Below are 12257 nucleotides of genomic sequence, written 5' to 3' on the forward strand. Positions count from 1 at the left end.
ATGACATGTATGATAGTAGAGGGGCATTATATTTTCTGGTCTGTGCGTCCGTCCGTCTGTTCATTCGTTCATCCATTTTTCTGTCTGCCTGTCCTGCTTCAGGGTTAAGGTTTTGGTTATGGTTTTGGATGAAACTGAAGTCCAATCAACTTGAAACTTAGTACACATGTTCTCTATGATATGATCTTTCTAATTGTAATGCCAAATTAGAGGTTTATACCCCAATTTCACGGTCAACTGAACAAAGAAAATGATAGTTCGAGTGGGGCATCAATGTACTAAGGACACATTCTTGTCTATTTGTAGTCTAATGTGTATATTTATAGATCTGGGTGTTGATGAGGATGATGAAGAGCCTGTACCCTTGCCTAATGTAAATGCTGGTATCCTAAAAAAAGTTATTCAATGGTGCACATACCACAAAGACGACCCACCACCTCAGGAAGATGATGAAAACAAAGAAAAACGCACAGATGATATTTGTTCCTGGGACGCTGAATTTCTAAAAGTTGATCAAGGGACATTATTTGAATTAATATTGGTAATTTAACATTTGCATATTCAGCAGTTCTATAATCAGTCAGGGGACTTACTGAAATAAATGATTTTTAAATCACTTATTTGAGTAGCAAATTCAAAGTTTTGTCACAAATTGGGATTTTGTAGTTTTTTTCAAAATTTTAAACACATAGGTTTAAATAATATCTTTTAATTAGTAAAATTGAAAAAATGAACTTTTTGCTTCTTTTAAGTAGCAAGGTTTATGCCTTTGATGCTATCATTTAGCTGAAAATTCTATTTTAGTTGAAATGCTATAATAATGGCTTTACATAATGAACTAATACTTTCTTAACAGATTTTTCCCAGCAGTGGAGTATTTTTCCTGTAAAGTTCAAGGTTTTATCTTTCATATTATGTAATAAAATTGTACTGTTCGCGATAAAAATTTTACTGTTCGGGGGTGTTGAAATTAGTGGGGGTTATTAAAATAATGATACTTAAATAAGTGATTTTTGGGAAGGAAATTGAGGTATGATACTTAAACAAGTGATTTTAATGTCATTATCCTAGATTCAGTACAAGGTCATCACCTGAAATGACCTGGTCATCCTAGACAACACAGATGTTGGTTCTGATAAGTTTAGAAACATAATTAGTCCCTGGATCATTTGTATTCTATATTTAAAGCTACAATAAGATTAAATCACCTTCTTCTAGTGATTAATTTGTACTACTTAAATAGGTGATTATTAAAGAAAGACAACTCTTACTTCCAACTTTTATGGAAATAATGTTACTTAAACCAGTGATTTAGAAAATTATTCATTTTAGTAAGTCCCCTGCAGGCCTGGGTCCATTACATTGCAATGTAATGCATTACATTACAATTACTTTGTGATTCTTCCATTTCAATTACAATTACAATTACATTTTTTCTCACATGTAATGCATTACATTACAATTACTTTGCCTGTGTAATGCATTACATTACAATTACTTTGCCTGTGTAATGCATTACATTACACATTACTTTTTCAATATAAAAAACAAAAAGCATTTCAAAAACAGAGGTATATGTACATATGTATACAGTGTTAGGTACATAGAGTTCAAATACTGGTTAATTAATATGTCCATTGCACTTTATCATCATAAGTAGTTTAAATGTGATGCCATTAAGAGAACAGCGATCAGTTCTGTACACCTTTCTGGCGATACTTAAAAGCCTTTCTACAGGAGCTTATGTGTGGGAAATGGCTAAATACTTGATAGCTGTATTAGCCAAAGAAGAAAGGCACACTGAATTTGACTTCCATTATTCCAGTGCATTGATTGAAATTTCTTCACATGGCTCAGACAAGTAGATGTCAACATCATGTACTGCACCGTACCTGTTTCTATACCCTTTGATTGAGTAGTAGGAGGCATGAAACTGAAAAAGTCACTTTCAAGTTTCTTAGGTGGTGGTAAAAAATAAATAAATTATCATATAATTTTGTTTCTAACATTGATCACTTAATCATTAAGACATCATTAAGGATTTCAAAGGGATATAATAAATGTGTCATTAAAGGATTATCTTGTGAAATGCCTAAGGGTTCTGTGAGGACAAACATAAGTTGAGAAGATTTGATTGCAATAAAAACATTGTGATATTAAATTAGGTGAAATAACAACACAGACAGGACCCAAACCACAGTTTGGTTTAAAAATGTTCTTTGATATATTCAATATTTCATTGAAATACATGTAAGGTGTGTATAGAATTATGAAATTTTCCTCTTCATATTTTTTTCATTGATCTATATAGTTTTGTTTGATAATTTTTTTATAAGATTTTTCATAGACCATCAAACACCAAAATATTCCCATATCATATTAAACAAATATCAGAAACCAAGATCAAAGACTTGATATTTTTTACCATTTTAAATTTCTTACCTTAATGTGTGTTTTAAAGATTGATGTAATTTATTTAATACAGTAATTAATTTTATTCCATACTTTCTTTTGTTTTTGTTAATATTTTATTTTTATTATACAATATTCTTCAATTTTATCTATTTTACCAATTTGTAATGAAAAGTAATGTACTGTAATGGAGGCATTACATCAATTTTTAACTAAAGTAATCATTACATTACATGTAATTGTAATGCAGAAAATGTGCATTACAAATTACTTTGCATTACATCCAAAAAATGTAATATTACAATGCATTACAATTACAAATTACCATTACCCCAGGCCTGGTCCCCTGACTGATAATTGGGAGAAAATGTGTAATAAAAAAAGTTTATCAATAATCTATATTTATAATGACAACCTTTTCATAATTAGAAATTGTTTATTTGGGCTACAGTAGAAATTAAATAAAATATCATTTCAAAGACCAAGGCTTTACTACTCTGGGATGGTGTCAGTTCAGTTGAAATGTGTAATTGAAATGTGTAACCAAACTTCAAACAAATTTTGCAAGCTGTCTGAAGTAATTAAGTTGAAATGCATTTCTAGAATACCATGTAAATATATTTCTCTAATTCTATCAAGATTTATCCTTTTCCTGACATGTTGATTTTTTTTTTATTTAATCAACCTGTGATTTATTGATATCAGTTCTTCATTGGGCAAAGTTTGATTATGACGTTGAATTTTCTTGCTTTCCTCTGAATTTCAATTATTATGCAAATTTCTTATTACAGGCAGCTAATTATTTAGACATTAAAGGATTGTTAGATGTCACATGTAAAACAGTTGCAAATATGATCAAAGGAAAATCACCTGAAGAAATTAGGAAAACATTTAATATAAAGAATGATTTCACTCCCGCTGAAGAAGAACAGGTTTGTTTTAAAAAAAACAACATTTTATGAGGACAATATCAGATCGACTAATTACCCCAAGTTATGCTCTCTTATATCAGTCAGGGATATAACTCTATAGGGTTATTACAGGAAAATAACATACATTTGTTATTGTGGACTAAAGAATCAAAGAACTGTGATAACATATGTATGTTACATGTTTCAAAGGGACAATATAAATTTATCATTAGTTTAGTTAAAATGTATAAAAGTTCTATTGATATTACTTTTTTCTATGTATACTTAACTATTTAAAGATATAACAGTTCATAGTTTGCCAATTTTGCATAGTAACACCTATATATTTTTTTTACAGAAAAAAATATGCCTGTAATAACTAAAGGGTGTTATCACAGCTTCTCTATATCACTTCAAAGCATTTGCTCAGACATACATCATGCTTTTAATTACAATGTAGTTTAATTTATTGTAAGAAATAATGACCAGAGCATGTAACATTTGAGGTTCTGCGCAAGTTTCTCAGTAATTCCCAAGTGTCCCTTAATAGCCTCGACTCATGGATTTACCATGGTCCATCAAAAATGTGTTAATATAATTAAAAAATTAGTTATCAAGACTATGCATTTAGTTTCTGCGCAAAGTCTCAAGAGTTCCGTAGAGCCCACTATAAATGAAATAATTTTACAAATAACAAGCATATGTTATTACAGATTTAGAAAATTCAAGGTGAAAGTATCTGTAATAACACACACAAGTTATTTCCTGGAATAACCCTATAGAGTTATATCTCTGAGTGTATATCAATTTCTGTATTAAAATTTGTAATCGACTGATTAGATTATGCCCCTTTAAAAATGGAAAAAATGCTGATTTTTTTTTCTTTTCTTTAACCTTAGTTTGCCTCAACCAAATGTTATGAATCTTATTCACAATGCTTATCACCGCAAAACACAGATCAGAAATTATTGCAAGGTTTTTATTATTGACAATATTGCAACTGAAAGAGTATTGCAATGAAAGGAAGTGACATTTTGATATCTGACGCATATATCCTTCTGCAAATTTTCCTTAAATTAGTATGATTAATCTGGCTTTTTTGTCCATTATACAAAAATTGCAATAATAAATGAACACATTAATTTCTGAAGTTACAGTATTTGATTTTAAATAATTGATTCCTTGCCACAGGTTAGCTATTTTAAATGTATGATATACAAATAAGAAAATATGGAATGATTGCCATTAGACAACTCCCCACCAGATATCAAATGAATTTTAAGTTAAGCTTTATAGATCACCACGCTTTCTTCAACAATGATCAAAACCTGTAATGTGAAGAAAACTTAAAACTTAAAAAATCAACTAAAAGAATAACCATTGATTTACAGTACACACAGAGAGGATGTAATCTCAAACTCTCAACACTGATTCTGGTGTAACACAGTGTCACACTGTGAAACACTGTTTTCCCTCCCAGAAAAATCAAGTAATTACTCCCATCTGGAAGGGTTTTGTGACCTGTTGATTGCAGGTAAAAGTAATAAAAATCAACGAAGCATGACTGCATGGTCTGACTGACATTTAATTACATGTCAACTATTCTCTCACTTCATCCTTTTTCCTATTTAGTATTATAATTGAAAGCTATAAAAAAAAAGGTTAATGAAATGATTTTTATACGACCGCAAATTTTGAAAAAATTTTCGTCGTATATTGCTATCACGTTGGCGTCGGCGTCGTCGTCGTCGTCGTCGTCGTCGTCGTCGTCGTCGTCGTCGTCGTCGTCGTCCGCTGTCCGAATACTTTTAGTTTTCGCACTCTAACTTTAGTAAAAGTGAATAGAAATCTATGAAATTTTAACACAAGGTTTATGACCATAAAAGGAAGGTTGGTATTGATTTTGGGAGTTTTGGTCCCAACATTTTAGGAATAAGGGGCCAAAAAGGGCCCAAATAAGCATTTTCTTGGTTTTCGCACCATAACTTTAGTTTAAGTTAATAGAAATCTATGAAATTTTGACACAAGGTTTATGACCACAAAAGAAAGATTGGGATTGATTTTGGGAGTTTTGGTTTCAATAGTTTAGGAATAAGGGGCCAATAAAGGGCCCAAATAAGCATTTTTCTTGGTTTTTGCACAATAACCTTAGGTTAAGTAATGGAAATCTAATGAAATTTAAACACAATGTTTATGACCACAAAAGGAAGGTTGGTATTGATTTTGGGAGTTTAGGACCCAACAGATTAGGAATTAGGGGCCAAAAAGGGACCCAAATAAGCATTTTTCTTGGGTTTTTCGCACTATAATGTTAGTATAAGTAAATACAAATCTATGAAATTTAAACACAAGGCTTAATGACATAAAAGGAAGGTTGGTATTGATTTTGGGAGTTTTGGTCCCAACAGTTTAGGAAAAAGGGGCCCAAAGGGTCCAAAATTAAACTTTGTTTGATTTCATCAAAATTGAATAATTGGGGTTCTTTGATATGCCGAATCTAACTGTATATGTAGATTCTCAACTTTTGGTCCCGTTTTCAAATTGGTCTACATTAAGGTCCAAAGGTCCAAAATTAAACTTAGTTTGATTTTGACAAAAAAATGAATTGGTTGGGTTCTTTGATATGTTGAATCTAAAAATGTACTTAGATTCTTGATTATTGAAGTTTTTTTGGTCCAGTTTTCAAATTGGTCTACATTAAGGTCCAAAGGGTCCAAAATTAAACTTTGTTTGATTTCATCAAAAATTGAATCCTTGGGGTTCTTTGATATGCCAAATCTAACTGTGGTATGTAGATTCTTCATTTTGGTCCTGTTTTCAAATTTCAAATTCTACATTAAAGTCCAAAGGGTCCAAAATTAAACTAAGTTTGATTTTAACAAAAATTGAATTCTTGGGCCTCTTTGATATGCTGAATCTAAACATGTTACTTAGATTTTTGATTATGGGCCCAGTTTTCAAGTTGGTCCAAAATCAGGATCTAAAATTATTATTATTAAGTATTGTGCAATAGCAAGTCTTTTCAATTGCACAGTATTGTGCAATGGCAAGAAATATCTAATTGCACAATATTGTGAAATAGCAAATTTTTTTTTAATTAGAGTTATCTTTCTTTGTCCAGAATAGTAAGCAAGAAATATCCTATTTGTGCAATAGCAAGAATTTTTTTTAATTGGAGTTATCTTTCTTTGTCCAGAATCAACTTAAATCTTTGTTATATACAATATACAATGTATATACACTTTTTACTACCAACTGATAAATTTAAATAATCTTTACCATTCAGTGATAACAAGCAGTTTTTTTACATCTTAATATTTTATGATGTATTTAAATGAGTAGTTATTGTTGCAAACTCCATTAGAAATTTGAATTGATATCAGTTTTGAAAAAGGGAAACGGGGATGTGAAAAAAAGGGGGGGGGGGGGTTTAAATTTTTCTCATTTCAGATTTCATAAATAAAAAGAAAATTTCTTCAAACATTTTTTTGAGAGGATTAATATTCAACAGCATAGTGATTTGCTCAAAGGCAAAAAAAAACCTTTTAAGTTCATTAGACCACATTCATTCTGTGTCAGAAACCTATGCTGTGTCAACTATTTAATTTTAGATTTAAAAAGTTTGAAGAAGAAATCTTTAATTGATTTTTAAAATCTTGGCATTTGTTTTGCGTAAAAAAAAGACCATGTAATGTCAAAAATTTGATCACAATCCAAATTCAGAGCTGTATCATGCTTGAATGTTTTGTCCATACTTGCCCCCAACTGTTCAGGGGTTCGACCTCTGCGGTCGTTATAAAGCTGCGCCCTGCGGAGCACCTGGTTAAAAAATTATATACAAAAAGTATTTTTAGATTGGAAAATTATTACATTCTTTCAAAATCTCATAATTAAGAATGGCAACTTGATATTTACAATAAATTGTATTTATAGTCAGTTTAAACATATAGATATTAATATATACATGGTTATTAAATAATAGTTATGATACAAAAAAAAATGAATAAAATAAAATAAGGTAGATAAATTTCATACATTTTATATTTGTATAATCTTCATTTATTATTTAAATTTATAAAAAAAAAAATTGAATAAATTCAATTAAAATATATGTCGTTATTTTCTATTAATTATACTCCACTTACAGGTGGTATTTTGTTTGTTTTAATTATGTTTCTTTGGTATGAAAAACCAACACTGTCAGAACAAATGTTGAATATATTTTGATAAATAAAGTTGTGCAGGATTCTTAAATAAAATCAGATTATTATATATCTCTGATTAAATTTAACAAATCTCACACTTTACATCATTTTTGTGATTGTCATTTAATGACAGGAAACACAAGAAATGTGTATTGTAGTCATCAACCTACTGGCACACTTCAAAGGGTAATCATAGCAATAAAAATCATGGTGTTGGGAGAAACTACACCAAGGTGATAAACAATTAAGGAGTTTAAGGAGGAATTACTCCAAGTTTCTCCCAATTTCCCAAGATTTGGAGAGTGTTGCTGGAGTTTTCCTGGTGTGACACCAAGTTTTTTACACAGTGTAGGGAGTATGAGATTTACATCCTCTCTGTGTGTACTGTATGTACAAAACCATTCACAACAAAAATAAATTAGCAAAAATTGTAAATTATGAAAAAAATAGTTAAGCAATTTGTACCATGACTTAAAACCTAGCTAGACACAAAACAATATTTTTCCAGCAACCTTGAATTAAATTTATCATTCTAAGCTTTTAAGACAAACACACTGATTTATATATAAGCAATAGAAGCATGGCTTCTGGATAACCTACAAATCACCTGCACGATGGCCAAAACACATCTTGATGAGGCCAAATAAAAAAGATTTGTGTTTCCTATTACGGTACCCACCCTATTTTTTAGCTCAAAAGCAGCCTACCCTGAAGTTTTTTTTGGTCATTTTCAACAAGCACTGTTTACAGTCACAATGTTTCCTCCCATAGACCCAATGTAAAAAAAAAAAGGATAAAGTAAAAAAAAAATACCTACCTATCTGCCCTATTTTTTTCAAAGGTGTGTAATAGGAAAAACACATATTTTGTATGTCCTAAAGAATTTCAAAATAATATTAATGCTATATTTTTTATTTCAGGTGAGAAAGGAAAATGAATGGTAGTGAAGAGAAATAGAGAAATCCCCTCAAAATCACAAATAAACACAGAGACTGTAGAGAAATTCCACTGTATTTTCATTTATCTGAGGAGTATATCAAATCTTATCACTTACTTGAGTGAAGTTTTGAAGTTTTTCTCACATGATAATGTTGAGTTTAGTTTGAAATGGTTCCTTCCTTTGAACCTTTACTTCTATAGTTTTGCCTTTTATAATGCTCAACTTAAAAAGTGAATTTTATTATTTTTCTTTTGTTTAAATTTATATGTTTGTATCAACATGGTTTTCCTATGTAGTTATGCATTTAGAAAAAAAGTTTTTTAGATTTAATTGACATGAATTTTGAGTAAAATAAATCTTGCAGAAAGTTTTTAAAATGTTGATTTTAAAACATATTTCTGTACAAGATATTTCATAGTTAAAATCAGTTAAGGTACAAAATGTATCACAATTTTAAAATATGGCATACCATGAAGCTAAAATTATTTGTCTTTTTTGAAAATAAATTAGCATATTCAGAAAGAATATTTGGTTGATATTGTTAATGACAATGAAAATTGTTTTGGACATTAGAAAACCTTACAAGGGTTAAATCTGTGAATTATTGTACACTCTGATACAAACTTATCTTTTAAATTTTTTAAAATACCATCAGTCTCTGGATTCAATGTGTGACCTCCACTCAAATATACCAAACTTCTACAAATGTCAGAGGGATATGATATCAACAGAAAGTAAGACTGTTTTGGTGTAATTCTGCATAATGTAATTGCCAAGGATATTGTTAGAATAATATTTCATTTGTGAAATAAAGAGTAAATTTTATTTGCAGAATTTATAAAAATTGCAAAGTTTTGACTAGATTTAAAAGAAAAAAATATTCAAATATTTAAAAAAATAAGACCTATGTTATAACAGAAAAACTTTCTACCTCCAACCTTGTCATGGAGATTGGTAAATTTTATTGGAGAAGCTAAAAGGAGGATTAATTTGTTCTGTTGTGATATCAAAGTTTAAGGTTTGATTCAGTAATTTCATATTTTATTTACATGTATGTGTGTATTTTAGTTATACTACCAAAACATTTTGTAAACAATTCAAAACTTTCATTAATTTATAATTAAAATATTTATTAATGTTTGCTTTGTTTTGTGATTAAACCAAAAGAGTCCATCAGAAAACAGCTGGTCTCCTGAATTCAGAGTTTAATTAGCTCATCTGCCATGGAGCCTGAAAGGTCACTTTTGAGCCATTGCCATTACTTGATGTGCATCAACTAATTATCTTATATTAATCAACAACAACAAAAAAATACCTTTTGGACTTCTTTCCTAGTTCAAAAATCTGATATTCCATCAAACCAAAATGGCTGCCATTTCTGTAAATATATATTAGCTATAAAGTTAAAAAAAAAAAAGGTTCAATGAAAATTATGGCAGCCACTGCTAACTCTGGTGTGGTTGGATATTGCAGATCAATGTGAATATTACTGATAATCATTTGACAGTTAAATTTAGAAACATAGTTACAAACCCAGCACATTTTTTCATCATGACATCTCTATAACTTAATGTTGGATACAAATGGGGGGGGGGGGGGGGGGGGGTGGGGGGGGGGGTTGGAAACCAAGAAATTGCAGAATTTTATGACAATACAACCACCAAAAACCCACATCAATAAAGAAATAGTACAGAGAACATATGACCCAGATAATATAGGCTTGGATGTTTATATTTTAAAAGCTGATAATAACATCTTGGAATTAAGTCATAATGAGGTTCATAATTTTAGCCCAAATTCTTATTAGAAATTGTTGTATTATTAAATATAACAACTTTTATCTTGTAGTATGTATCTGTTTGTTAATTAATAGATCAAAATTTTAAAGTGAAAAATCTATGAAATCAAAAATAACCTTGCAACTTAAGAGAATTCTGAATGGAACATGTATATTTGCAGTCAAGGGTTTTCACAATGTTTTATAGGTTTGAAATACACAAATTATGTGTTTACAGCATCACCAACATTACAATGTAGAAAGCTGGGGGGGTGTCAGTTCTGAAGCAAAGTGGGTAAAAGTATCAGATTTTCTTTTATACCACAGCAAAGGGGACCCTCCGTTATACCATTGACTGTCTGTACGTATGCCCAACATTAGTTTCTGATCTTTCTTCGTTAGCCTCAACTAAATGTTATGAAACTTGTTCACCATGCTTATAATCAACCAAGTTTGCATTTGTTTGGCATCAATTTTTATCCTTCTAGAGTTGTGTTCCTTTATGATTGGAAACATTATTTTTGTACACACAAAAAAAGTACAGTGCTAGATGAAATATTTGTTATGGTAATTATCAGTATAAAAATGACGAAGTAATCACCATAAAGAAAACAACAGGAGACTCGGATTTATACACAATGCTAATTACCAAAACATACAGATTAAGATTGAAATTTGGTGTTGTTTTTTTTTTTTAGCTCACCTGGCCCGAATGGCCAAAATAGGTAACAAAAGAAAATAAACAAATTTACCATAATACATAAATAACAAAAGACTACTAGCAGTTACTGACATGCCAGCTCTAGAACTCAATTAAATTGATTGGAAAGATTATGTCTTCATCATATGAATATCAAGCACAATCCCTACCGATAGGGGTTAAGTATTTATATCGTCATAAATATATGAGAAGAACATAACCCGTGCCATGCCAACGTTTTGGTTTAAAAATAATTGTGTTTAATTCCGATGCAAATAGTTATCAAAGGTACCATGATTATGAGTGAGTCAATATCACAATTTTTAATGGCTTGACAACAGTAACGTAACAATATCCCTTTTAATAAGTAGTCTGTTTTATAGGTTTTGTTAACTTTTGAGGTGAATACTGAAATTTTTGTGCGTTGTAAAGAAGTAATTAAGAAATTTTGAATAAGATATATTTAGTTGTAGCCTGTGCAACATCCAAATGTACATAATTTGCACATTTTGCATAATCAATTTGATAAACGAAGAAAAACAAATCATTTTGTTGTTGTTGGATGACACACCAATACATTTAAAAAGTGTTATCAACCTTGATTTACGAATATGAAATAAACTTTATAAAAATATCAGGGATAACATATAATATACTAACATATTAATGAAAAATAACAGTTTCTGTAACCGTACTAAAATATCAGGAAAAACATATATATTAATTAAATAATAGAAGGAGTAAAGTTTCTGTAAACTATTATGTATACATATAATACCAGCCATAATATTCTGTTTTGACAAACCGAACAGCAAGGTATAAAGGGTCCCCAAATGGATAGTGATAAACCACTATTACGGGAAAATAACTTAATTTAATAACTATGTAAAAAATATAGACCCTCCAACAATATCTTTCTTCACATCGGTCCTGAATCTCTTAATGTCAGCCTGAAATACAAAATACATTGTTTAGGTTGCAGTTGTACACATTAGAACATCAATTGAATTTGTATAGTTTTAACAAAACAAAATTCGCAATTACATCGGATTCTTACGGGAAAGATTGTTAATGGCTTCTAGTAACACTAGCAATGTTATCAGTACTTCTTTTCAGTGATGAAAATGCGAATATGATTTCATCAAAATTTACTCTTATTGAAATAATAAAAATATGTCATATAAAGCTTTGTACTTGTCCTGAATTGAAAAAAAATCTCTTGTTCATTTGATGAAATGTTTTCACTATCAAAACGTCATTACTCGACCATAAACAACTTGACCAGTTGTCGATAAAAAGCATTAATATTTAT

At 29.9% G+C, this 12257-nt stretch overlaps 1 protein-coding gene across 1 annotated transcript; it reads left to right on the forward strand.

The window, feature by feature from the left end:
• The first annotated feature begins 295 nt into the window (after positions 1–295).
• On the forward strand, positions 296–8686 carry LOC139505635 (S-phase kinase-associated protein 1-like). The gene is made up of 3 exons (XM_071295124.1): positions 296–541; positions 3204–3344; positions 8449–8686. The coding sequence occupies exons 1-3, from the start codon at positions 311–313 to the stop codon at positions 8470–8472; spliced, it is 396 nt and encodes a 131-aa protein (XP_071151225.1). The 5' UTR covers positions 296–310; the 3' UTR covers positions 8473–8686.
• The last annotated feature ends 3571 nt before the right edge of the window (positions 8687–12257 follow it).

Source organism: Mytilus edulis, unplaced genomic scaffold (assembly GCF_963676685.1).
Source record: "Mytilus edulis unplaced genomic scaffold, xbMytEdul2.2 SCAFFOLD_1761, whole genome shotgun sequence".
Lineage (NCBI taxonomy): Eukaryota > Metazoa > Mollusca > Bivalvia > Mytilida > Mytilidae > Mytilus > Mytilus edulis.